Consider the following 27,148-nt stretch of genomic DNA (forward strand, 5'->3'; position numbering starts at 1 on the left):
GGCTACTGGGTTTCTTCCCGCTTAAAAGCTGCAGTGCTTGGCTTACAATCTCGACCCTAGCGGGCGTGTGTACTTATTTCCGTATCTGGCAAGCGGGGCGTGCATTGTGGACGTCTTTCGTTTCCTAGACCCCTTGACGGCAATGGGCAGATCCTACCAGCGAAACACGACATTATCTCCTTATTTTCCTCCCGAATCACGGAACGGCTGGTCAGATTGACTGCCTCGAAAGACTCGGACTTGTTGAGGTAATGCACTGATCAAATGTGCGTCTTGTGCGGATTGTCAGCTGCTGTTCAACAGTATCACCTTGTTCTGGTCCGCTCAAGTATGTCAGCATTATCGGGATGAGGCCGCGACCGTTCCCTGGCAGCATTCAAGCATTCTGTGATTTTTGCCGGCCATGCTTGATGAGTTTGGTGCAGGTTGACGATGGTGAGCTACTTCCTCATTCGGACCCTTGCATTTTCACGACCAGGAATAACATGGCATTGCAGGAAGCACAGGGAATAATCCTCACGCGCCTGCGATAGCCCACGGAACGAGAGGCTCACTGCAAGCTCAAATGAGGCAAATTGGCTGGCGGAGTTACATGAGATTGATGCGTTCCAAATGCCGCAATGGTATGGAGGACGACTCTGGACAAATATTGACTCCGAATTTTGACTCTATGCTCGCTGCTCGCAAGATTTCCACGATCCCAGTGTGACCAGTCAACCATTACTGATATCGAGCACGGATCACGTAATCGTTGGATATACAGAATGCCTTGAATCCTTGGCTGCCAGGAGGATCGAATCAAAAGTGTGTGACGTATCAGCCACCACCCTAGGCAAAAAGGCAACCTCGCATTGCGTTAGTTCTCTTTGAGTGCATATCCCTGGCCTGGGAAGAGCGAATGCGAAATTCAAGGCAAAAGAAAATCATGATCGCCGTCGAAAACATGAAGTCGAGTGCCTGCCTTGCTCGAACTGCGCCTCATTTTCTCCAGCTGGAATGTTGAAACGATGTGATGCAGGCATGGGATCGTGCCTGGCTGTTAATTAAGGTAGGGCCGCAAGCAAATGAAGCGCCGAGTAGCTCCATCGTGACTTTGTCCCCGTCACTAACTCACTAGTACTATCGTTTCCTGGGTTTTGTGAAATGCGGGGAGATTGAACCACTTCAACCCGTTCTCTGCTATCGCGGTCCGGTCATTTGGAACCGAAACCCTCTACGGCCCGTTCTGGGAGCACATCTGGAGACTTGATAGGTTTCCAGTAAGCGAACCTCATTTCTTAGCCTTATATCGAATGCGTCAAACGACCTAGTAGAGCAATGCCATCAGCCCATCAACCATCTCTGAAGGTCCATTATTGGGGTCATTCCTGGATCTGATTTGCAGCCGCCGACGAAGCTTTTCATACCGATGCAGATCAGGAAGAAACAAGACGTTATTATTCATGTGTGTTGCAATACGGAGTATCCACTCGGCAGTGAGCAATGGGCACACAGATAAGTCCCGATACTAAATACCTCTCCACATACGAAGTAGAGAGTATCTACCCTTCAAAGAAGAATGCCCTTGATGGATCAGCAACTCGGTTACCTAGTTAAGGTAGGTCCTCTCCAACGACCGCCAACCAAGTGGGAAGGATTTTCCGACCGCTAGACTAGATTCTCGCCAGTCTTTGTCTCCTGATGACCTGGCACTCCCTACGGAGTATTCCATAATGGACCATCAATTCGCCAACCCATTTTTCCAAAGGCTTTGATGATTCAATCGAAAAGACGGTTGTGAGTTGCGACCAATCAATCAATATCCCATATGTGGCGTCCAGCGTCCTGGTTACACCAGATCTCACGTTAATTCCGGCTTCCATAGTACTATTACGAAGTTGATAGGTACTCTTTTGTCTATTCCCTAGAAACACTCGATACTGAACTGACTGGTCCCGTTGGCTTGCATAAGTTCTCCCACGGAAGAGTCCTAGACTCCCTGCTCCCTGCTCTGTTGTAGTGTTGTTTGCTCTCCGATTGTGGATACCTACAAAATAATACAAACAAATCAATGATCCAGCAACGGTCATTAATATTATTGTACGAGACCTCCGGCATACTGTCAGGGTTCAGGTATCAACTTCCATTGCAAGTTGCAACCCCTTTTCTGCCCTCACACATTCTCATTCTCATTGCCTACTGTATAACCTAGTCTAGTGTATCTCTGATCAGTTGCCTGGTAAGGTACTTTATAAAGGTAGACTCGCTTAATCATAAATCCCGGAACCTGGAGTGCTTCGCCGCACTCTATTAATTAGCCTTCCAGGATATCCACTTTGTAATCCACGGTTCCAGTCCCAGCCTTCTTTTGTTTGTTTCTTTGTTAGAAACTATCTATCTAAATCATAAGGATATCAATATTTATTAATATTAACCCTGGCCCACCCTTTCTTCCTCTACTCTTGGAAAACAGTGGGTGTACTTTTTCCTCCATCAGACTCGTATGTAATTTTAATTTTGATTATGATTTCTATCCTCTGCTCTTCCCAAGCCGCACTCAGACGCAGGAGACTTACCTTGTAATTCATCTGCCAGGGACGCACTGTTGTTGCCGTTGCATGGCTGGCTGTGCTTGTCTATTCGCTTTTCTTCTCGTCGACACATACAGGGACTCCGGCGGCAACTAGATACTAGTTACTATTATTACTTACCGACAAAACCGTCGGGAAGGTCCACCTGGCATCCTGGTTGCGTTGGCTCCATTTGATCCTCTACTTGAGCTGGGATTGGCTGATTTGAAGTTGCTCTACGGTGTTGTTCATCCCAGGGTCAGTAGTACCTACTAGGGGTCTACGCCCACTCATCCTTCGGAGCATCATCAGCCTCTCTCATTCGGCAAGCAGACGCTTGTCCTTTGCTGATTCGACTCTTTCGTTTCAGGCCCTTGTATTCTGTTGCCTTGAACATGCGTCTTTCAAACTCTCTCTAATAATAATCTAGAGGTGGGGAGCAGCTGCACCTTACAGCCGTGGCCAGCACGTCGTCGTCTTCGTCGTGGGAGAACAACGTATATACAATTATCCGTGCTAACCAACATACTCAGATAGATTCGACATTATTGATACACAACGAAGGACCTTCTTTAACTTGTCACCTTTTATTGTTCCAACTGAACCAAGCTCCACGGTCTATAATTGTCTTGCGTCCCGACCTTGTTCTCATCAACGCGCAGCATCCAGCTATAGGCAATAAATGTTTCCTGGTCTTCGCAGAACGGCATCATCGGTTTGCTTCTCTGCACCAATCAGGATATCACTCAAGCCCCTCGCGCAGTCAACCATATTCTCCAACCGCAATCAGTCTCATTCACGGATGCCTCGCTTCCTTGCATATCGCTGGACCTCGCCCTCTGCCTTCTTCTAACACGCAGTGAACGGTTACACGGAGGAGGCAAAGGAGGACAGTCCCCTCGAGCACCGGTGCGGTTCTGCATAGATGTCAGACACGCCGTTTCAACAATGGAACTATTCCACTTCCGTCAGCCGCTATCTCAACTCGAAAAGTTCCGCATCCTTCAGCGAACGGGGCGAGGTGACGCCAGATCCAGCTTCTTCCTACTCTAAGCATGAACCGCCGCCGCCGTTTATCTTTCAAGGCACTCAAGGCTACGATCCGCCAGTCGTCTCCACCGCGATCGACTCCCGATTCTCTTCTTCTGTCCACCCCTGGGTCGGCGGCGCCGAGCAGAGGTATAACGACGCCTCTGCCAGTGCTGGTTCCTTATCACAAATAAAAGTACTGCGGAGCGGTCAGCAAAGGCGAGCGGATCAGTGGGATAGTATCGCCCCTGCCAGTGCGGATTCCATAGGCCAAATGAAAATGCGATGGAGCGGTCCACCAACAGATGGAGATTACTCCCAGTTTCCTCACCATGGGGTCTCAAATCACAGTCATGGACAAATTTCTGTTAGCCCCAGTGAGCACACAAGGGACGTCGATTCTTGGTAAGTCGTCCGCTCACTCAATACTAAAAGAGATGAGGGGGGAAGAGCGAGAGGGATAACTCAATGTGCATGGAGATATCTCCCGCACGGCTCCTGTTTCAATCATTCATCACCGGCAGTGCTAACCAACTACTTTCCGTATAGTAACTCCACGAGAATCCCCAGTCCTGTTCGTTCTGACCGCAGCTCAGCAGCGCTTAATGGCAGCTTAAATCTGTCACAAGCCCTACCCCCGCAACCGCCGCGACAAGTCTCGTCAGGCATCCCGATGGGGTTCGATCGGTTACTCAATCATTCTCCAGGGCCTTCGCCGCCCCCAAGACGAGTGTCGGCGTCCCCACGTTACCATCTGCACATTCGACAACAACCCATAGCTGCTCGGGCTTGCGGTGCTGGCGATAGAGACCGACGACCAGTAGATCCGCCGCCGATCATCCAGATGCTCCTCACCGACTTCGACCCGCAATCACAGGCCGATCTGGACATCCTCCAAGATCCTCGACTTACCGTCGGCTGTCTGCTTCTCCCGGTATCAGCAGCGAATTCGTGGCCGGGCTCGCCCGAAACCGATGGGTCGTGCGCAAACCGAGAGGACCGCACGGCCTCTCAAAGGACTGAAGAGAATGCTCCTGGCCCAGGCACGCCATTACTTTCAGGGAAAGCTTTTGTTTCGCCTTTCCACGTCGACTTGGATCCGGATCCCCAGACGGCCCCACCTCATCCGACAAGTGCGGATCACAAGGTAGAGAGGAAGCCTGGGGCGGTCAATTCTACCAACGGCTTGGATCTGGCCAAAATGCGAGTCCCTGCGACCTTCTTCGTCTTTCCCGACCTCTCGATCCGGTCTGCTGGCGTCTATCGGCTCCAGTTCCGGCTCATGAACTGGGGTCTTGTGGAAGATACAGGTCAATCCATGCCCGTCCTGGCTGAGGTCTGGTCCGACCCTTTCCGCGTGTATCCCGCAAAAGACTTTCCTGGAATGCGGGACTCGTCGCCTCTGACTGAGGCTCTGAAGGAGCTCGGGTTCGTGGAGCTCAAAACCAGGGGCAAGGGAAAGGGCAAGGGGAGGCGGAGATGATGGGCGATACAAGGTCGATTTCCTGCAACGAGATCATGACTTGCATTATATATTCTTTTTCGGGGAGTCATTTTTGGTCATACAGGGAGCTTGACAGGCGTTGGATGCTCATTCTTGGACTAGGTTACTAATCATTTTACGCATGGAGAGCGTGCATTCACGACGGGACGGGATGATATGAGAAGAATTGGCCGATACCATCTTCGTTTTTCTTTTCTTGTTTTTGAAGTCCAAATCAGATGAGCTTGATGATTCATATGATCTATAGCGTTGGCCAGAACGCATTCTACATGGTCAGATGACATCTTTTCAATATATTGAAATATTTCAGGTCAGGCGCCTGAAGAATTGATCTCTTGTAAGACAATAACATAGTAAGCGTTGATCTGGTCCGGAGCCACCTCACAACACCGCCATAGGTCAACTTCAGAGGCGTCCAGTGCCGGCAGGTACGGTGGCTAGATGCCATGAAAATAACAGCAGAAGCATACTGCTCCACAGGAAAGATCTCATGCATTATGGGTATCAGAGAAAACATACACATGCAGAGGCATACGCCAGAAAATCATCTCCCAGCAGATCAAACATCCAGCAGCTCAGCGGGGATACCCACCTCCTGATCCTGCTCATCCCACTGCGACTTGATCCGCCTAACGAGCGGCCCAAGTGAAGGTGATCCCTCGATCTGCTCCAGCAATTGCAGCCCCCGAGCCGCGGAGCCATCTTCCCGCAGCAGCACCGCCAGAACCAACGCCGCCTGCTCGTTCCCATGGCTGAAGGCCAACTCGTACCATTCCGTCGCTAGCTTGCGGTACTCCGCGCGAGGCTGCGGCCCGAATACACTTGAAAGCAGAGCAGAGAATGTCCCCCGATTGCTCGGTTCACTTGATTGCGAGGATGCGCTTGAGGTTGGCTCCGTCGCTGCTTCCGCGGGGGCCGTGGCCTCGGCCTCGGCCTCGCGCACCCCTCGCCGCGGGTACCGTCCCAGCGAAGTGAGATAGTAGAAGTTAGCTAGGCGACGGCACGCCTCGGCGTTCCCCGCCGTCGCGGCCCGGCTCATGCAGTCCTCGTACATGGCCAGATCGCCCGCTTGCATGCGCGCCGTGGCATATTGGACCAGCGACTCGGGATCTTGGTAATCCAGCGCTGCGGAGCGCAGGAGGTCATCTGTCTGGGTTCCAGCCTCGTCAGCAGTTGCTGTACCTGTTTTGGTGGTTGAGTTCGCCTGCGCTTTCGCTTTCTCCTTCAGCCACGCGTACACCCGCCAGGGCGGCTCGATGCGCGCCATCGCGAACCCCCCATCTTTCGCGACGGGCACTTTGGACGGGTAGATGAGGGTCATGACCTGCTCGATGAGCCGGATGGCGTCACCGTAGCGTTTCCGGAGGCCGAGGATCTTGGCGTGGAGGGTCATGGCTCGCGGGTCGCGGTCGTGGAGGGCGAGATGCTCGATTTTCTCGAGCGTCGGGGTGCGGACTGGGGCGGTGTTGCCCAGTGAGTTCAGGTACCGGGCGGCGGACATGAGGAGGGGGACGCGGGCGCCGGCGTGGGTGGTGGAGGCGAGGAGCCATTCTCGGAAGGTTGGGTTACCGCCGGAAATGATGTAGCCGATTTGGAAGCTGAGGTCGGGATCTATGTGTGCGTTTGAGAGTTAGGGATGCATGTTTGGAGGAATTGCAGAGGGTGGGTGGTGTCGCACCTGAGGATATCCCCCGGACGGCGTCTGCCGATGGCAGCTCTCTATGAGCGGTTTCCAGTAACCGCTTCGCGATGTCTAGGAACGTCTTCTTCGTGACTTTGTCGTCAAGGAGCCCCTCGGCCAATGCAGACATCCATAGCAGCGGTCCTTTCTCGTCGAGGTACTTAAGCCGCGCGGTCAGGTCACCGTGTGCGGGGAGGTTGAACAGGCCATCGCTCGAGTAGACTGGCCGGAGCCGCTTAGTCTCAGCCTGGGCTCGACGGGCGGCCGGAGATCGAGCTGCGCAGCAGGAGGCTGTGCAGTGAAATGGCCTGATTGTTTGTGGAGATGTGGTTTTGTGTTTGGTAGTGCGCGGGGTGCGATTGTCCGAGAGACGGGTATTGTTGGGGATATAGCTGGTAGACAGGGAGAGTGGAGGCTTATCGTAGAGACATGGCCACCTTCGAAGGGCGTTGGATGTTCGTGCGAGCGACATCGTAGCTCAAGTGAAGCTCGGGGTGGAAGGGTCAGCTCCGTAAATGAGCGGCAGAAGATTTGTTGATTCGGAGGTGCGGCGGAGAGAAATTCGGAGCCGTACCGCACTCTACTCGCATCGCAGAAGGTGATGCTACTCCATGGGGCACAACTAATCTTTCTTCAGCCATATGTATAATCTACAATTGACATCGTTGCATTAGCGATGCAAGCATGTTTCAAAATTACGACCAACAATGAGGATCGACAAGAATCGACCAGGAAAGAACTGTCCGTCCAGCTTGTATCCAGATTGTCCAAACAAAAGTTGATAATGTACATTTGCCGCCTGTTTTCCGCTTTCCAGTTATATCAGGAACCGTGTAGAGATATATGACGGAGAAGTAAAACACATAAAGAAGAGGCGGTGCAAGACATAAAACTCCGGCAGGATGATGCAGTCCAACCCACAGCGTACAGATCCATACAAGCCCCCATCGCTCATTCAGCAGACAGAAAAAGAGGATGACCGATTGGTAAAAATCATCGCGCCCTTTTTTACTCCATGACAACCTTGGCACCCACAGCCTTCAGGGTCTCGATGATCTTCTCCGCCTCCTCCTTGGGCACGGACTCCTTCATGAGCTTGGGTACCGACTCAACGAACTTCTTGCTGTCGACGAGGGAAAGGCCGAGCAGGCCCTTGATCTCCTTGATGACCTTAGCCTTGGAGGCAGCATCCACTGTCTCAAGCTTCAGGTTGAAAAGAGTCTTCTCCTGCGCGGCGGGAGCAGCCTCTTCTTCCTCAGCAGCGGCGGGAGCGGCAGCACCACCACCAGGAGCAGCAACGGCGAAGCCTCCAACGGGGAGGTCGGGGATATTCAGGCGGGACTGTACAAGAGACCAATGTCAGTACGCAGACAACACAGCAGAATAATCAACCCTCATCAAGCGTTGATGAGATACACCAAATGCCCAATGGTGGACCGAACTGCGATACACCCAGGAGACGAAGAAAACCGACCTTCAAGCTGGCAACCAGATCCGCCGTCTCCAGAAGCGTCAATTGGCTGATCTGATCAACAATCTGGGTGATCTTAGGATTGGCAGGAGCAGCAGCCTGCGCCTCTGTCGAGTTCCACCTCCGGCTGGGTGTCCGCTGGCTCAGATATGTGGTGGAAGAGATGCGAACGGAGGGACGGACGAGCTGTCTGCAGCAGCGAGCTGCGGCCTGCGAAGTGAGCGACATGTTGGACGGCGGAATTGACGGTTGTAACTGGAAAGACGAAGGGAGGGTGTGGGACAGGAACGATGAAGGGCCTCGACAATGCGATCAACCGATACTCATGAAAAAGAAAGTCGTGCTCGGCCCGGAAAATCCAAATAGTCACGTGACGCCACCTCCGTCAAGATCACCATAATTCTGGCGTGCCAGATTCATTCATTGACAAGATATAGCGATTGGGAACAAGGATTGAATTTTATTACTACCAGCCGCACTGGGTTGAGAGTCATAGATAGTATTACCCCTATAGTCACATGTCTTATACATACTGTCTCAAATTTCCAGTCAATAGACTTTTCGTAAGATCATGCCTCTAATGGCATCCTGCATTGTGCCCCAATACTATAACTAAATCATTTAATCTTCGTCCCAGTTGGGGTTAGGGCCTGGAGGCTTTGGACCACCCGCCTGTCGGGCGACAATAATTTGATCAACACTGAGGACTGTCCGAGCGGACTCGCTGGCCAGACGGATGGCCCAGCCCTTCGATGCCAGGAGATCCAGAATACCTTCATCGACCGCATCCAAGGTACCGGTCGAAGAACCAGCCTCCAGATCAACACCTGTAGTCCAGTAGGGCTCTTCCTCCTCAGAGCTGCCCTCTTCGGACTCCTCCGACTCGGAGGCCTTGGTCGTGCGGTGGTGTGCTGTATAGAGACGTGAGAGAACCTCCGTGGCGTCTAAGCCAGCGGACTCCGCGAGAGTACGAGGAATGACCTCGAAAGCCTCGGCGTATTTGCGAATGGCATACTGGGGCAAACCGGGGGTCTTGTCAGCGAAAGCCGAGATCTTCTCCACAAGCTGAATCTCAGTAGCGCCAGCGCCAGGAACAAGTCGAGGATCTTTCGTGATGGCCTTGACGGCGTTGACGCCGTCATCAATGGCACGCTCGACGTCATCTAGGTGGTTCTGAGTCGCTCCACGCAGGACAATGGTAGCAGTACGCGTTACAGCGTTGGCTTCTTCCTGACGGAAAACTGTCACACGGTCACCACCAATCTCAGTGGTCTCGACAACGTCAACGCTGCCCATCTCGTCGGGCATGGGAGCGCCAAGACGAGCCAGGGGCGTAGCGCCAACGACACGGCAGAGACGGCGAAGCTCGAATTTGGAAAGGATCTTGATGACAAGAATGTTGAATCGGTTGAGATAGTGCAGAGCCAAGTCACCGACGGACGAGCCAGCAACGACAACACGGAGTCCGGAGTCGTAAAGCTCTTTGACGGCCGCCTCCAGGCGTTCCTCCTCTCCCTTTGAGAAGTTAAGCATCTCCTGGGCATTCTTCAAGAGCACGGTGCCCTTGGTTTCGGTCTGAGAAATATCGATAGGACAGCTGAAAACTCCAACCTTTGCCTTGCGGGCCTTCTTGATGGTACCCTCAGGCTCCCGCCCGAAGACCATACCCTTGATCACACGGGACTGTTCCAAACTACCACCCATGATCTTGACGACGCGAACATTGTCGACATTGAAATTGACAGGATTCTTGGGCAGAACAGCGAGGACCGCCTCCGCAACTAACGACGCCAAGAGATCCTCTGTTCCGGACTGCTTGCTGGCGACGACCGTACGAAGAGCCTTGCAGAGTTCTGCCTGAGAGCGTAGTTCCTTCAAGCGATCGACTTCGAGGTCTATCAACACAACATCGGTCAGTAGATGAAGAAAATGCGCTCGGAAGCGAGGCATATTGGATAGCCCCTGAAAAACGCGGTGAGAAAGTGGATGACCAAACAACTCACCCTCTAGTACTTTCAGAGCGTAATTCTGTGCCTTTTCGTATCCCTGAGTAATATCGCTCGTCTTCAAGCCCAACCGTAGCAGTTCCTCGGCCTTCTTCAACAGCTCTCCCGCCAGAACGATGACCATGTTAGTACCATCACCCATCTCCGCATCCTGCTGCTGACTCGCCATGACAAGCAGCTTGGCAGCCGGGTGCACGATATCCAATTCGCGGAGAATCGTAGCAGCGTCCGACGTAAGTACCATCTTCTGCAGGTGGTTGATGACGATCTTATTGCGGCCATAGGGACCGAGCGATGTTTGGACGGTCTTGGAGATCGCCTGGCAGGCCTCGATATTGCGAATGACGGCGCCGTCTTCAGCATCGTGACTGTAGCAATCGCGGTGTCAGTTACATTGACTATCTCTGAGAGCTTGAATGCGTTGCTGGATCTCATCTCCTCAACTCGACGCGGAGTACGCTGAGCGGGACTTTCCACAAATAGAACTCGCTTACCTCTGGTATCCAGGCTTGAAAAGACCCGCCTGGCTGGGACCAGGCATAGACAACGACATTTTGAAGAAAGCTTCCCCTCGAAGCAGACAGAAAATTGGAAGAGGAAGAAGAAAGCAAGTCAGTGCTATCACACAAGCTACGTGCTGCTCCGGGAATTTTTGATGGAGCTTTCGAGACGGTCAGGCGGCGGCGGGTGTTTGGCTGGTTTGCACCTGGAGGGGCTAGGGCATTTCGTTTCCGGGACATACAATAATACTTGGACTCATACAGATGACTTATCCTGGCAATTATATTTGATTTGCATGAGTCGTGATTTCATAATTATACGTAAGATTATATCCTATAATACAAGCCAGGTCATCCCAGTAACAATCGCTCACCACCCGTAGTAGTCGTTTGAAGCTTGGCGAAATCCTGGCACTGAAGACTATTGTTTAGTCAAGCCCCAGGATGAGCGACTGGTTTGTTAGGAGCACTTACTGTAAGTGCCCAGGGTACTACATCCACTATCTTCATAGATTGCCTCGGCCTTCCCCAGCCTAGAACCTCGTCAGCACACCTCAGCGGACGGTGGAAATCGGAAGTCTTACCATCCACGGATTGCTTCCATGCGGTTGTAGCTCTGTTAGAAAGGTCAGATCATGGTACTGCAAGACTCAGGGCGGGTTGAGTCTTACCGAAGGGTGTGTTGATAGAAATTGAGGCGGTGCCTCCTGCTCTGCTTTCTGCATACGCGCCCAACTGTGAAGATATGTGAGCCACGCATATAAAAGTCGACAATACTTCTGTCATAAATGCAATGCACCAGGGGTAATGACTTACAGTCCGACAGCAGCCTCAGGATTGAAGCAAGCTTTTGACATCATCACTAGTCCGGATTAGCATCAAACACATAATCATTCATCGTTAATGACCATACTCAAGCCAATGTTGTCTGCCTCTGCCTAGAAAGTAGTCAGCGTACGGGGTGATCTGCGGGGCAAGGAAGCAAAGCTTACCTCTTGCGTCCTCGAATTAGGCAAGCTGTACATTAGGTTGAGCAGTAGCGAAGGAATCTGGCCTGAAATGTCAAATAGCATGGAGATAATCAATACCGCTCCAACTGTCAGGATGTTGTTGCTCATGCGTTCTGCTGGATGATGCGCGACAACGTGAGCAATTTCGTGGCCCAATACAGCTGCAAGCCCGTCCTCGTCTTTACAAATTGGCAGGATGCCTGTGTAGACAAACACTTTCCCACTGTATGTAGGGTCAGTGGCATACGACGACAGACCGTGATGTTGAAGGATATGCATACCCAGGCAAAACAAAAGCATTGACCATGCCGTCGTCCTTGATGACATGAACTCTCCAATCTGCGCCTTCAATTGGCGCTTGCGGTATCAATCTGCGGAGAACGCGGTTCACCATGATGGTCAGCGGATGATTCTCGGGGAGAATCTTCCCGCGTGTTGATCTCAAAACCTCCTCATAGCTCTGTTGACCCATTTTTAGTTCCTGGTGAGAGGAGACACAGTTGAATCGTCGGCGGCCGGTCATCTGGGGAAAAAGGCGTCAGAAATGAAGTTCTGGGCAACAAATGATTGAGCGCCATTCAGTTTCCATCCTCCAAGTATCCTTAGAAATCACAATGGACTGGTTATCGAAGACAAAAGAGCAAGCTCACCTCCACCGTTTCGACATTGCTGACGTAGATACCGCCGATTACAACGCCAATTATGACAAAGTGATATGGTCTCGCATTTGTCAACAATCGCTGAAAAAGCGTTCCGCGACTGGGGCCATCAAATCGTTGATATCTATCACCGCCGTATCTGTAGGATAGCCTGGCCGACGAGGAGAAGTATCTATTGGGAAAGCGAAAAGAAGTCTGCGAGGAAGATGTGAAGGCTCTTGGGGTGAGTCCAAGTGTTGCAGAAGAAAAACGTGGGTATCGGAATGTTTGGCCGGAGAAGTAGGAAGAATCGAGGATAGGAGCAGCGATGCGCGAGGCCGACTGCGACGAAGATGGGATTGTTGATCGCGCTGTAGCGCTGCGGAAGATAGCGCGGGCTATCGGTGAACGTAACATGGCGGCCACAGATACATGCTATCGCAAATCCTGAACTCGGACGAGAGGAGTGATGGCAGGAGTCTGGCGGAAGATAATGCTGGTTTACCGGAAGTAGGAATCATCGAGAAGCGGAGAGATCAGCCGCGATGACGGGAAGGTTAAACATGCTGCATGTGAGTCGTGACAACCCCAAGCTCGCACCATGTTGATATCAACATGCCTTTCTACATCCAACTTGGTTTTACATCACCTACACGGAGAACTACTAACCTCTCTAGCAATTATAGCGGAATTCGAAAAAATGCATTTGTGACTTTTATCTTGAGAATCGACTACAGTTGAGACCCGCCTGTCTTACGTCATTATATATATTGCCTAATCCACTTCAATTTGTTTCGTTGACAGCCTTGTATTTACTAGCATACTGATCACTTTGACATCCGGAAACATAAACCGGCCATGAATGATAGAGATTTAAGCACGGACAGGACAATACCTCTATTATCTACAAAGACTCTTACTCTTCGACATTACTTGAGACTGGGCCTGAGGGTTTCTTGTCCTCGACTCTCCCATGTCACCTTCAAGCAGAATTGAAAAGAACAAAAGAGCGTCATACAAAGCTCAGGCACACTTAACCTATGACTGAGTCGAGAGAGTGCCTGAGATGATTGACATGCAACCGCCTTTGACACTAACCTGGACTTCCCCATGCCGATACAACATGATAGCAGGCTGAGGCAAGTCTGCTTGAGATATGTTTAGATACCACGTCATTGCATACACCCAGGCTAGATCATGCTCCAAACGATAGGGATGCACGGCCAATGACTCAAGTGTGAGTCTCGGCTCTTGAGACAAGAAAAGCAGTATTTACTTCTATTTTGGTTAAGTCGAGGCTGAAACTCATAGTTATTGTGGGCGCTTAAGGATTCGAGGGGAATTGCTCGTGGCTTAAGACGAAATCATAGAGCGAGCGCTAAGTTTACATCTGGCGCTTAGCGATGAAGGCAAGATGAAGATTCAGATTTCTAGAAGGATCCTCTCAGAGTCTAGTGAAGGGCGAAGGACGTTGAGAGCACATGGCAAACTATCGATGCAAGGTCATTACCGGAGCGTGAGTTCAAGCCGCTTAAGGGTTCGAGCTATGATCGCTCTCCAGTGTATGATGATGATGCAAAATAGGTCGATTCACTCAGAAAGTAGGTATTTGAGAGTATATACAGAGTTATCTCAAGGTGTTCGGTACACTGCAACACTTTCAATGCAAGGAGAGTACACATTGCGCTTCGTAGACTGTTTGGAAGACTAGTGAAGGAGATGAGCACTTTCCGCTCTATCCTACATTGAACCCAGAGCTGGAAGAGTTGATGTGATAACAGTTGAGTACATCACCAGGTTGTATCCGCCCACAACGAGGGGAACAAATATGAGCTGCATACCCAAATCGGCAGAAGGAAGCATTGAGCAGTAAATTCCTCTTCTAGGAATAATTTGGCTATAAATAACAAGGAGCCTGATTAATTAGCTGCATTGAGGAGGGACATGGGCTCCGATTTCAACATGGGGAGAGGAGCAGGCCAAGAGTAACCAAGCGGCTACTCCCAGCCTTCGAAAGCTACGCAGCTGGGAGTGGTTAGCGCTGATGTTCCATGGCGAGGTGCTATTGTCACTTCGTCACATATTCGATTAGTAAACCCGTCGTTGGACTCAACTACGTTGGATTAACAGTTGGTTGCAAAGACAGCCAAATGCTCACGAATAAGATACTGTCATATTGATTTGTGTTAGACGGAGCAAGTCCCGATGATCGTAGTACCAGAGATAGGACGGCAGTCCTTTTCTGATGGGCTTATAGCGGCTTAGGTAGTGTACTTCCCAGATGTATGGAGTAGCTCTGAAGGTATTTGTCACAACTTGGCATGTGCTTCTGACAGGGGATCCTGCAGGATTGTGATCGGCCACTCCGATCTACGATTGGCCTAATCACTCAATATCGCTGATAATTATTGCACTAAATCACTCTCCAATTGGATCTGCAGCTGCAGGAATGTGATAAGAAACTTCACAGGCAGGTGACGACGGGCGTCCAGTGGGAAGGATGATATTCGAATGTTGACTGACTTGACTTCCTGGAGGCGGTAAAAAAGGAGAGGAAGATAATGAAATATATTGAATCCTAAGAGTACTTAATTCAAGCTATGAGAGCGTTGAAGTGGGAAGAGAAGTTGGCTCACATACACCGGGCTCTATACAAACAAGCGCATTGTTTGTGGAGTACTCCAAAGACTCGAAGAGTGACGGTGTGACTCGAGATCTAGTGTGCAGACCAGCCACAGCTAAAGTTCCCTGACTGACAGATGGGCATCGGAGAGACCCCGGGATTAGCCAACGATCATCAGATGTAGGAAAAATTCCGACTAATTACTGTGATTAGCATGGAACAGAGCGGAAGATTATTAATAGTAATCTCTGGGAGGATAGGTTGATATGGGACAAATTAGCAAATGGTTGACAGATTAGCAGGCATTTGGGTTTCTGCTTGGCGGCTAAATGTTGCTAATTAAGGCGACTTTACATGTGTAGTCTAATCCTCAAGAAGCAAAAACATTGTTGTGCAGTCAGTCAACTTTATTCAACCATCAGATTCATCACAAATTACCTTAGTATCTTGGCCAAACTCTGTTGGTGTAGCACTGACTCGATCCACCCAGCACGGTTGGCTGCGGGTTTCCCGCTCTGCACAACGCGATCCTGCTGAACCCTCGATGGCGTCCACCAATATAGAGGCCTCTAGCCAATCACCTGTTGTACAAGGAAGCTTGGCTCGTCCCGCTAAGGTTAGCCCCGCAAAGCCGTGTGGTCATTCTGTGTTTCCGACTTCCTGTTGATTTCGTCCGCCCGGTTTGAGTATCTGATTGGCGGGACTAGGGCAATCATCCTGGTCTCATGGTGCATTGTTAGTGCTCTAGGCTTCTTGTCCAGGAGACATCGATTGGTGCTTGTCAATTTGACTGTTGGCTCTGCCAACTCTCTCTGGTTTCCCCTCTGAACTCTGGAGGTACGCAGGATTCAGGGAGAAGTCACTGGATGCTATGATTGCACTCAATATGCGTTGTCCCTTTTTCATGCTACACCGTGATCGTTATTACACTTTCCAAATCCGGTAAGCAGTTGAAATTAGAGCTAATTCCACTTCTCGAGACCAGTTGAGCTATGACTCTCATTGGCTATAGACTTTTATCATCGGCAAGGTCACGAGCAATTTGTCATACCTTTTCTACAGGACGATAACTCTGCTTTCTGCTGGTCATAGCTAGCGAAGTACTTCCCGGTTGCTGGTATCAACCAGGAGGAGCCTACAGTAGAATGTTGACATACAGTCTGCTTTGATTCTTCCATCCTTCGCTATACGAAGTTGTCTCTCTCACCCAAAAAGTGATATTGTATCATGAACAAAGAATCAAGGCAAACAAACTATCATATTAACATGCATAATGGTTGCACCAATTTCCCTCAATATCTGCATGGATTCGTTGGGCACAGACCTCGAGATGAGTCTAAATCCAATCAATTTCCCAGCCATGGACGAAGAGTCCAATCATCTCCGTATCATCCAGTGCATGGGCGCCAATTTGGAGGCAGCAAATGTCCAGAATGATCACAATTATCCAAAATTAGCTCTGGCTAACTTTGCAGACCAACTCTCTACTATCAGCGTAGGGCATTCTCCCGCTAGTTTTGCTTATCCCCCCTGCTAGTGTACTACGCCTGAGATGATCTCCCCTGCCATCCCCCGCTCGAGGCGTTCACCACTGCAAGTCCGTCCTCTCTCTCGGCTATCTGGTTCGAAAATAGAAACATCATGGCGTGCCTGTCGGGTGTGTACCTTGCTTTTAAAGGTTCATCAATCCCACAGAGTCACCGCCGATGTTTACTTGTTACCTTGTCAGAGTTATACCATCGCCTTGTCTTTTGCATAGCCGCGCCTTTCTTTTCTTATTTCTAATATAGATATAGCAAAGGCTGCTGGTTCAGCTTTGCGACTTAATACTCGGTGTGACAATCAACAGCTCCAGGCGACCTGTGTCCTGTCATTCCCGTCGTCATCACCGGCACCAGACGACTTGGATCGATACCGATAGAGACGTGTTTCTACAACTCTGCTAGCATAATGCCTGTTGCATCAAGGAAGAAGTCCTCGGCCTCAAACGCCGTCAAGAGGGTCGATTCCACCCAATCGCCCTCGCCCGGTGAAGGAGTGTCCGTAGGGACGCCGGAGAAGTCCGCCAAGCTGCACAAGCGCTCTCGATCTGGTTGGTTACTCCATTGGCATCATCTTTCCTGTTTCTTTCTGGTCGAATCGTCTTATTAACGAGTCTAGGCTGTTTCACATGTCGACTGCGCAGGAAGAAGTGTGATGAAAAGCACCCAGCCTGCGGTGCTTGCAGCAATCTCTGCGTGAAATGTGAATATAAGCGTCCGATCTGGTGGGGAAATGCCGAACAGCGAAGGATTCAAAAGGAGCGCATCAAGAATAAGATCAAGCAGACGAAGATGAATGAGCGCAATGGGTCCGCGACTGGTAGGACTACTGCACCTTCACTCAACTTACCTGTCTTTGCTCTAACAGTAGGGCTACGATAGACCCATTAGCTCGAAGTCGCAATATGGCTCCCACATCGCCCCTGTCACCCGTATTCGAATTCAATCGCCCGGGTTACACCGAGACATACGATCTCTTTTCATCACATCTGCCGACGCCCGGTCTGAACCAGACGATGTATGCACCTTACGCTCCATACGAGATCGATGTCAAGACAGAACGACAGACTTTTATCAATGACGTCCCCTTGCGCCATGATTCCTCGATCTCAACCTTTAGCACCTTTACCGCTCCGCAGTTAAGCGCGCCCCTTCCCACATTCCCCGGCGAGGAGTGGTTACAAGATGAATATTTCTCTCAAGCACCGAATCTATCAGGTATTGACCCGGCGATTTGTGAGCAGAGTATTGGGCAGACGTACACTACATTGCAGTCAAATATTCCAGTCAGTGACCATGATCGTCCGCTACTCGACCACTTCATCCATAATGTCTTGCGCATCATCTTTCCGGTTCTAGAGGCGCATCAACGGGGCCACACACGGGCCCAGGCCATCCTGCAGGCGTTGGAAACCAATAAGTGCTACCTTCACTGCTGTCTCAGCGTTGCCGCCATACACCTCAAGACCACCGAAGGATTCGTCGGAGAGCAGATTGATCATGACATCATGCGCCACCGGTTCGAGGCTGTCTCTCAACTATGTCAGGCTCTCAGTGAGGACGTGAACCATGAAGAGATCCTGGATGCCACGCTTGCTATGATTTTCTTCCACTGTTCCGTCGGTCCCGCGGATGATTATCTTCCTGACATCCCTTGGTTCGACCACTTTCAAGCCGCGTCGAATCTGGTCAACAGGCTCGGTCTCCCGACGGCAGTCCCTGATGGAAACCCATACTTACTGCCTCCTTTCAGCATGACACTAACATCGTGGATCGATATCCTGGGTTCCACTATACATGGGAGGACACCCCAATTCGCCCACACCTATCGTGCTAAGCACCTTAGCGGCTCGTCATCAGGTCTGAGGGAGCTCATGGGCTGCGACGACCGTGTCATGTACCTCATCTCGGAGATCACCTGTCTGGACGCGTTGAAGACCGAAGGTCGCGTAGACGCAATGGCCGTGTGTTCGCATGTGTCCGCTCTCGGACGACAACTGGAGTTTACCGAACCGGTAGATCAAACCCTGGAGCACCCGTTCTCACCCGCTACAGGAGCCATTCGCCCGGAGGTTCTGACGAAGAACATGACGACGGTCTTCCGCATCGCGGCCAGGATCTATCTCTGCAGCCTAGTCCCCGGCTTTGACCGCAACCAGCCAAGTAACCTCAATCTGGTCGCAGCAGTCGCAAACACCTTGAACTATATTCCTTCCGGCCCCAATGGTTTCGACCGCTCCCTCGTCTGGCCCCTGTTGATCACGGGTGCATTCTCTGCGCCGACGAGCCATTTCCGAGCCGTGCTGGCCGAGCGCGCCTCTCTGCTAGGCGATCACGCCGACCTGGGCAGCTTCGGGCGCATGTATCGATTACTGCAGGAGGTCTGGCGACTTACCGACGACCCGACGGACGGCTACTACACCCCAGAGGAAACGTCATCATCTTCAGCATCGTCGGGCAGTCCCGTGCCCAAAATCGAGAGGTCCGCATCTCCGGAGAGCAACGGTACAGGGTCGGGCATGAGAGAGATCAAGAAACAACAGGTCCACTGGCGGGACGTGATGCAGCGGAATGGCTGGCACTATCTGCTGATCTGAATTGGAAGATGTGTGTTTCCTTGCGTTTCTTTTCCGTTCTCACACGAGATTGAGTCTCATGACGGCCGAGAATCCCTTGACGGGACTCGTGCCACTTGGCTACCAACTTGGAGATTCTGCGGACCACGCGCGACACGTCGACACACTACATCGACGTTTCCACTCGGGCAGCCGATCGTGCTCACGAATCCGACAAAATCCGAGTGCAACATCGGCGTTCCAGTCTGTTCGGCACGACAGAGTCTCCTATTCCACTCCTTCACGGTGCTGTCGAGTTATATCCTGCAGGACAGTGAGGACATGACAAGCACATTTTTCTGGCGAGGTTGGCAAAGGACTTGCGGGGTTAATTCTCAAGGCGCAAACTCATATGCAGTCATTTCCACTCACATGGACATGGTTGTGGAGTCATTGGTGTTGTTGATTTTTGCTTTGTGAATGATATCCGGTCGAGATATGATTCTGTTGTTTTTGATGCTTTGATTTATGATTGATTGATGTTATGTTTGTCTGCAATGTCACTATATCCCCGACCACGTCCCCTACTCAAAAGACTACTGCAATTTATGCCTCGTCTGACAGAGCGCTATCTATCAGATTGATTGGAATATGGTTGTCACATCAAAAGGTAGAGCATCTGTCCACCTCATAGAGTAACTTGATTATCTAGAACTCCTGGCGCTTGTTTATCCCAACGAACCAAGACAATCTAAATAACCGAGAAGCGGCCCGGAACTTCCCAGGCTAGAAGAACGAGGTCAATGGTAGGTAGGCTGGCTATTTCATCATGCTCAGCCGAGTTAATATTCAGAACTATTGCTTCCTCGCTAGCTTGCCTTGACGATTCCTTGTTTGAGACCAGGGCTCGTACAGAGTTGAAAATGAAGAACAGAAATCCCATTAAGGTTAAAACCAAAGAATCTTCTTATCCTGATTCCTATGTTGAGTATCCCAGCTCAGCTCACCTGTCGTCATCCAGACCGGTCCCTGCATCCTCTGTTGTATTCATTTTGGATATGATCCAGTCGAATGGAATCTATACCTTGGTCTTCGAGCGGGCGCGAATGTCTCAAATTGGCCTCCGTTATACACAGCACCGGTTTCTGGATTATACATGCTATCCAACCAGTCTGCAAATGCCCGGCAATGATCAAGGAAGGCAGGGTTGACAGATTCATATGATGCTTTAACCCATATGGGACAACGCCCTGATGCAAGGTTGCCAACATAGCGAGAGCTATGGAGCTCAATCAATCCATCAGAGGTGACTGTCACATAGAATTCTGCCACACAGCAAGGGCAACGACTGACATTACCTGAACTCATAGGTCGGAGGAAATGCCTTGCAACCGAATCAATTCTGTTGTGCGGACATATTGGAAGCCTTGCATAGCGACATAGACGATCAAAGCCAGCCGGCCCAAGATCTGAGAGTCTGCCAAGGTAGAACCGGGATACGATATGCATGGTGTTTAGATTCAACTCCACATGCTCTGAAAAGCAGCCGCCAGCAGGGATCATAATAGATGAGCCAACTTTCTTTTTGCAAGTCTCCATTCCACGCACTAGGTTCCGGAGCTGAACAAATGTCATTTCATGGCACATGCCAACCCAGATACTCCTGCGTCGATACCTGCAGATGCGGGTAACAGCAACAGAGCAGTTTACCCTTTGCTCTTCAATTGAGAACTTTAAATTGACAGGTTTCTGCACCTGCAGAGAGCAAAAACCTGATTTTCTGTGAGTCCTCATACACGCCCAGCAACAAAAAGACCTGGTGCCTTTTCCACAAAGCTTATCAAATTCCATCAGGCGGAGGATATGAAAACGTGCTTCAGTAAGCCACCAGCTATTGCAGGCTGTTGCATCCAACTTCTGTTGCACACGGGCAAAAGCTTGAACACCGGTTCTTCTTGCGTACCAGAAGCGAGCGCAGCTTATCATCAGACAGAAGGTCTCAGCGATAGGAAGATATTGACAGATGTGGCAGATCAACTCAACAGGGAGACAGTAGAGAGATGCTGGACTTTGCGCATTAAGGGTTCGTACTGTGTCCAGTTGTACTGAATTGGCAATTTCCATTAATGTTTTGAAGTGCTGTCTCTTGTAACCGATCAGAGGCATTGTGCAGGGTAAGCATAGTAACAAGCACAGGTTGAGAACTGGTCAACACAATGTGAGGTTGCGCTGACCTTAAGTACCTAAACCCATTCTATTCCATGGTCATCAGGTATATTACGAACTCTGAACGTAATACACCATGATCTGCTCAGTGTCTGATTACGTACGTATTAGGAGGTTTTTAAGTAGAAAGCATACTAGAAACATTTTCCCTAGGAAAACCTTAAAGGAGTGCTGAACATCTCAGGTTTCACAGAATCAGGGCGAGGATTCGAGGCCTTTTATGCGCAATCAGAGGATCCGGGAAACGACTATTGAATAAATGAGGCCTTAGGAACTACTTAGGTAGTCCAAACAACATTTAGATAGCCTCATGGAAACCCCCTTTCTTGGACAGTTATATGAGAATAACTATAGCATTTACTATGGGTGAGCTGAGGGCCTGAGGCATAAATGGCTACTGCTTACTCATCATCTGGATACTTTGACCTGCGCGCCAAGAAGCCTTCCGCAGCTTCCTATCTTCTTCTTACTGGCAACCGAGCGGTCCGAGCCCCTAGTATTCTACGAGCAATCAACCGACGGGTCCAACCATCGACATATTTATCAAATAAGATGATCGACTTTCCCGTCTTGAACACGAACCAAACAATGGCTAATTCTTCTTAGGTACATAAGTGGGGGTACATGTTTTCCAATCTCCCATCGTCGTGTTGAGTAGGTTGCATTGCCAGAGAGGCTCAATGCAGAAGAATCCCATTTCAATATGAAGGGAACGAAACATTTCGAAATATCGGACAGTGGCTTTGCTTGCGGAAACCGACTCGTCACCCGTGACTATGCAAGATAATCGACGTTTATTCAGATGTCGCAAGACATGCACGCCGAAGGTGTTGATAAGACCGTGGCTGAGGATCGGAGCATAAAATCCCGCGGAAGGCTCAGAAGGCTCAGAAGATTCAGACACGCTAGCGCGATGAGTATAGCCGGACACACCTTGACGGGGGTGCGCCTGTCAAGGGATCGCTTTTGATGCCAGTCCACAGCAAGCATGACGCAAACGTTGAGCGCCAAAGCTCTATAGCAAATCTGATTTTCTGGCACCTAGAGGTTTCCGACTTTTGGATGGTGGCAATGGGCTCGATTGATTTCTCTTCGGGTTTGTGATGGCATGGACGGTTGTTTTATTCTCCGAGTTGGAACAAAGGCTGATGATTCCTCACACAGCTTTGCAAGGGTAGAAACTGGCGGCAACTCGTTTCAGTTGATTCCGCAGTCCAGAAGGGAAATTCGAATGGCAGCTCAATAGAGCCACAGCAGAACGTCGTATGCTTCAGGGAGTCGAAGCTCGCATTCTCTATCTCGGTGACTGTTCTGTATCGAGAAAATCGGGTCCTTCGGTTGAGAAGCAATTCATGTGTGTTGTATGTGGCGGTTCCAATGATTGCTTTATCCATGAAGTTGATTCGATGCTTGTTGTTTGTGAGTTCATCTTGGTTTCCCTGTTCCCCCCCGAACAGGTACTCGTCACCAGCACTGCGCAGAAGTGTGAACTCGACGCTGGTGTGGGCCCCCCAGTCGAGGCACCGGTGCCCCCCCAAGGCACCGGTGGACTGGTCCCCCCCACCTCCTCTTCCTCCTCGACCCCGTCTAGGTTCTCCCCTCATCTTGCCCCCCTGCCCCCGACCCCCCTACCCCCGACCCTCCTGCCCCCGCTTCCCCCGACCCTCCTGCCCCCGCTTCCCCCGATCCCCCTGCCCCCGATCCCCCCGACCCCGACCCCGACCCCCCTGCCCCCGCCCCCTGCCCCGCCTCCACGTCCCTCACCCCCTCCCGGGCCGCTTCGAGGCTGGCCACGGTCTGGATGAACGACCAGGCCGCGCTGCTCAGTCGCGGCAGCATAGTCTTGTTCCCCTCCCGCTTCCAGGCCTCCCTTGCTGCCCTTCCTCCCCTAACCCCGAAGTGCAGGGCGACCAACCCCCCACCCACCAACCCGAGGACCAGCACGCCATTTTGGGCCCACTCCCAGGGCATTGTGTGGTTGTCGTAGTTGTGATGTGATGATTGTGATGATCTTGAAAATGGTGAAAATGGTGAAAATGGTGATGATGGTGATGTTAGAAAGGTTAGAAAACTTCAGAAACGGATGTTATTGACCTCTGGGGTAAAGAGTTATGGAAGGAGCAGTTTGGGGAAAGCTCAAATGTCACCATCCACACCTGCCTCCCTCAGCTGCAATGCTTGACACACATTAATAGGAGTGCGCTTGCCAGTAGGGCAAGCATGATGTAAATGTTGATATTGGTGCTAAGCAGGTGATTAACCAGGTTTACTGTTGCCTTCGGATCAAGACCTGTGTGATTTTCCTGGTCTGTCCAGCCGAGAGCCTCCCATTTGAAGGGCAGTGTGGTCAGTTATCCGATTCAATCCTGATAAGGCCCCAAGTGCTAGAAAGCACCAGTTCGTCTATTCCACTGAAGGTATTCTCAAATTGGTGAGAGCAGTTACGGAGACATTTGGCTCTCCCCCCACACCAAGGAAGGGCTGCCCTGAGCCTCGTTGCAGGAGACATCAAGTGCAGCGTAGAGGAGAGCAACAAGGCGCAATTGGCAAAACATCAAGGCTTGTTTGATAGGAAATGTTGTTGATACATTAAGAGCCGGACTAGATAAATAGGCAGATAGATAACCGCGTCGCATTAACCTAGGTTACTTGGGTGCACTCCCAAGCGGGCTAGCTTGGTCAGGGTCTCTACGTCTATCAAGTCCAAGATTCAGCGCAGGAGACTGTCTTCTTCAGCGCTCGGTCGTCCACCCATCTGTAAATTTAGTGGCTGCAGTGCGCGTAGACGGGACCATCAACTGTGACCCAACCATGTCGTTGCAACCTCGAGAACTCAATACTCAAGCGTCAACATCCAGTCTGAAGTATCAGTCGGGAGATGAAGAGGACCAGGATGCCAGAAGCAGGCTGTCGAATCGATGCGATTCTGCAAGAATTAGTGCGAAACCCTCATCAGTCCGCCAAGACGTAGCAGCGCAGAGGAACCGTCGAAGATCTGTCGCAAACTGGGGTCTTTTGCAGACTTCTCCATGGCAACGAGCGAAGCTGTCTGCAATTCTGCACGCTCTTGAGAATGAGGGGTTGTTGAAGAATCTCGGGAAGCGCCGGACGTACTTGCAGCCGCTTTATGCTCCTGCGTAGGGGTGGAACGACAAGGGTCGCAAGTCCCAGAGCAGACTGCTAGTCACGGAATCATCAGGGAGAAGACGATGGAAAAGAGGGATCCAACTCGGAGATTCAAGCCGGCCTGTCAGCTAAATGTGCGTTAAGCGACTTTGCTGATTCAAGGAGGGGCAATCTCCGTGGGCGAGCCGCCAGCAGACCCCGCGTGCGTTGACGCCGAGCGAACCAGGGATGGCAATAGGAGGGCAAATCCAAAGTGGCTTTTTGAGTAGAGTGAGTTAAGCGTCTCTAGGTCAGTAGTATGCTTATGTTCGCAGGGGGTCGACAGCGCGAGGAGGTTTTAGAGGGTTGATTCTCGTAGCGCGCGACAATGTGAAGGATTCGTTCAGCTGGGTAGGGTTGAACAACACATGCCCATGGCGTGAACATTACGACAAGAAGAATATATAAGAGCGGTAGGGTCGTATACTGGCCTCACGAAGATCGTTGTCTTCTAACTGTCCTCGAGAGGGTGCTTGAAGCTCGATTGCCAGCTCGTGAAAAGAACCCCTCTTCTTCGTCCTCATTCTCCTCATTGAAACGTTCACACCTTGGTCTGAAGACCCCTTCTCGGAAAGATCGCCACTGCCTCCTGCAAACAAGTGAGTGAGAGCTTTCCAAACCAAAGCGTCGTCTTCTGATTTGCAGGGGCGGTGTTGTGTTGTCCAGCAGTGCAGCCGCTCACTTCGGGCTGAGAGTGCTGGATTGGGTTTAGCGTGTGATAGCTGACAGGAAACTTTACAGAAGTTTGTATCTGTATCGTACTGTTACGGTTTCGCGCAAGAATACGACGTATCTTACAGGGCATTCGAGTGCCTAGGTTTCCAGGCTGCAGATAAATCTCACTCCACGTCCTTCGATCTCTGTCGTTGCGGGCAGTCAGGGATCAAAAGGAGTGCATTACCTTCCTCAGAGCTGCTCATATCTTGACTCCCTCTTCCACTTTTCTTTCCTTTTCCTATCAGACTTCTTGTAGCCATTGCTACCACAAAACCTCCCTGCGTTTTGTACCTTCCAGTCCTAAGCGCCGTCTACATCATCTTGTATACCTAGTGCCACGCACGATATCTCAACCGTCGGAGACTGGCATCTTCGGTCGACGGTGTTGACGACTGTTCTGAGAAGGCTACCATTCAGTTCGTTTCCTCTGGGTGAATTTCAGGATGCCTTCCGCAAAACCAGTTCTGCATCCGTTAAAGACACCCAAAATTACTACAAAGTTCCCTTCCGAGCTTCACAATGAATCCTCGTCGAGTCTATCGGATGGAGTGAAGCAAGAGGATGGCATTTCCACGCCCATCACGCCTCCGGCGGCTTATACAGAGTTCCTCAAAGCGTTCACGCCCGTATTCTCCAGCCCTACCAGCGCTGGAGTGAGCTTCCCAAAGTTCCCTTTCGACAGACCTGCCCACTCTCCGACATCACAGCCTACCAGTGCAGTCAGCGGCTCTTTCGTCTTCAATGACCCCGTCCGATCTGCTACCGCTTCACTTCCGCCGCCCACTCCCTTCACAGCACCGGCATCTCAGCCTAGAAAAGACCCAACGTCCTTGCGGCGCTTGCGGATACCGCAGACATGGAGGTATTCACCGACAACAGAGTCTCCTCAGAGTGCGACTACAATTCGCTCGCCTTTTTCTCCGTCAGATTGGAAGCTGCGCTATTTTGAGGCGCCGCGGAGTGCAAGCGGCCGAGTTAGTGTGAGACACGTTGTGACTCGAACGGTGACCTACAAGAGGACGCAGCTCGAGGCTCCACCTAAAGGCAAGCGAAGGAAGTGCCAAGAAGACAAGGAGGCTTAGTATATTTGTTATACACGGCTTCCGGTCAGTCGGTTTTATTTAGGATATGGTCGGGTCAATTAGCGCAGGGCTTGGTGTTGGGGAGTCTGGCGAAACAAATAGCATCCGAATTCGTACGCCGCAGATCCATCACGTTCATTTTTAGTTGACATGGTGTGGGCTTCATTTACTTTGCGTACATAGTAATTCAAGATACGTCAGTTATGCCTTGGGAGCTGAGCACAATCTTACGGCTTTATCCGTCATTTTCCTAGCCTGGGTACAATATTGTTCTACAGTCCTACAGGCAGTTCAACTCTACCCGGTGAAGTCTGATCCAATACCACGCCTGTTGGTTGTTGCCCAGCACAATGGGGTATTGACATACTTCAGTCCATACTAAGCTTCGCCCAATATGGCTTCTTGGTTACCAGTCTTTGGAAACTCTACGATCAACTGACCGTGCATGACTCAGCTCTCTTTTGGGAACGTTCCGATTCGCCGGATACATTGAAAGGCATCACAAAGAAGCCACTCCAACAACTATCTCATGCGGAAGCACTGGTGTCTACTGATCAAGCATTGAACTCTAGTTCAAATCCCGAAGCCGGTATTCAGATCGTGGCAGCTCAGTCCTACAAGAAAACGAATGGGCCACCAGCCTGATCCACAACAAGACCACAGCTCGGGTTATTTTGGCTCATTTTGGCTCAACAAATCCTATCGGATTCTCCCATTCTGCGCCATCGCATCCAAGTCGTTCCACGTGTCAGTCCAAGCGACAGCAATGTTGGTTTTGGGGAAGTCAATATGAACCAACAGCGTTAAGGCTCATTACTGGTCTTGGTAAGATGCCAAATCCCTCGGAGGGA

General features: G+C 50.8%; 8 protein-coding genes across 8 annotated transcripts; 4 read left to right on the plus strand and 4 right to left on the minus strand.

The window, feature by feature from the left end:
* Positions 1 to 3,474: 3,474 nt before the first annotated feature.
* Aspvir_007440 (velvet factor family protein) lies at positions 3,475 to 5,061 on the plus strand (the record flags this gene model as incomplete). Its single annotated transcript, XM_043270622.1, has 2 exons — positions 3,475 to 3,983; positions 4,128 to 5,061. 2 exons carry the CDS (start codon positions 3,475 to 3,477, stop codon positions 5,059 to 5,061), a joined length of 1,443 nt encoding a protein of 480 aa, XP_043126557.1.
* A 580-nt stretch (positions 5,062 to 5,641) lies between these two features.
* Aspvir_007441 (uncharacterized protein) lies at positions 5,642 to 7,235 on the minus strand (the record flags this gene model as incomplete). The annotated part of the gene is made up of 2 exons (XM_043270623.1): positions 5,642 to 6,693; positions 6,761 to 7,235. The coding sequence occupies 2 exons, from the start codon at positions 7,233 to 7,235 to the stop codon at positions 5,642 to 5,644; spliced, it is 1,527 nt and encodes a 508-aa protein (XP_043126558.1).
* Positions 7,236 to 7,771: 536 nt separating this feature from the next.
* Positions 7,772 to 8,462, minus strand: Aspvir_007442 (mitochondrial 54S ribosomal protein bL12m; the record flags this gene model as incomplete). The annotated part of the gene is made up of 2 exons (XM_043270624.1): positions 7,772 to 8,104; positions 8,238 to 8,462. The coding sequence occupies 2 exons, from the start codon at positions 8,460 to 8,462 to the stop codon at positions 7,772 to 7,774; spliced, it is 558 nt and encodes a 185-aa protein (XP_043126559.1).
* Positions 8,463 to 8,855: 393 nt separating this feature from the next.
* Aspvir_007443 (chaperonin-containing T-complex subunit CCT8) lies at positions 8,856 to 10,793 on the minus strand (the record flags this gene model as incomplete). Its single annotated transcript, XM_043270625.1, has 3 exons — positions 8,856 to 10,129; positions 10,238 to 10,608; positions 10,735 to 10,793. The coding sequence occupies 3 exons, from the start codon at positions 10,791 to 10,793 to the stop codon at positions 8,856 to 8,858; spliced, it is 1,704 nt and encodes a 567-aa protein (XP_043126560.1).
* A 317-nt stretch (positions 10,794 to 11,110) lies between these two features.
* On the minus strand, positions 11,111 to 12,805 carry Aspvir_007444 (M48 family metallopeptidase; the record flags this gene model as incomplete). The annotated part of the gene is made up of 9 exons (XM_043270626.1): positions 11,111 to 11,154; positions 11,215 to 11,273; positions 11,325 to 11,356; positions 11,412 to 11,475; positions 11,557 to 11,602; positions 11,654 to 11,678; positions 11,733 to 11,973; positions 12,032 to 12,273; positions 12,401 to 12,805. 9 exons carry the CDS (start codon positions 12,803 to 12,805, stop codon positions 11,111 to 11,113), a joined length of 1,158 nt encoding a protein of 385 aa, XP_043126561.1.
* Positions 12,806 to 16,961: 4,156 nt separating this feature from the next.
* On the plus strand, positions 16,962 to 19,149 carry Aspvir_007445 (Zn(II)2Cys6 transcription factor; the record flags this gene model as incomplete). The annotated part of the gene is made up of 3 exons (XM_043270627.1): positions 16,962 to 17,103; positions 17,172 to 17,372; positions 17,444 to 19,149. The coding sequence occupies 3 exons, from the start codon at positions 16,962 to 16,964 to the stop codon at positions 19,147 to 19,149; spliced, it is 2,049 nt and encodes a 682-aa protein (XP_043126562.1).
* A 3,590-nt stretch (positions 19,150 to 22,739) lies between these two features.
* On the plus strand, positions 22,740 to 23,320 carry Aspvir_007446 (uncharacterized protein; the record flags this gene model as incomplete). The annotated part of the gene is made up of 2 exons (XM_043270628.1): positions 22,740 to 22,859; positions 22,925 to 23,320. The coding sequence occupies 2 exons, from the start codon at positions 22,740 to 22,742 to the stop codon at positions 23,318 to 23,320; spliced, it is 516 nt and encodes a 171-aa protein (XP_043126563.1).
* A 2,338-nt stretch (positions 23,321 to 25,658) lies between these two features.
* Positions 25,659 to 26,297, plus strand: Aspvir_007447 (uncharacterized protein; the record flags this gene model as incomplete). Its single annotated transcript, XM_043270629.1, has 1 exon — positions 25,659 to 26,297. One exon carries the CDS (start codon positions 25,659 to 25,661, stop codon positions 26,295 to 26,297), a length of 639 nt encoding a protein of 212 aa, XP_043126564.1.
* Between the last annotated feature and the right edge of the window lie 851 nt (positions 26,298 to 27,148).

Source organism: Aspergillus viridinutans (genome assembly GCF_018404265.1).
Source record: "Aspergillus viridinutans IFM 47045 DNA, scaffold_5, whole genome shotgun sequence".
Lineage (NCBI taxonomy): Eukaryota > Fungi > Ascomycota > Eurotiomycetes > Eurotiales > Aspergillaceae > Aspergillus > Aspergillus viridinutans.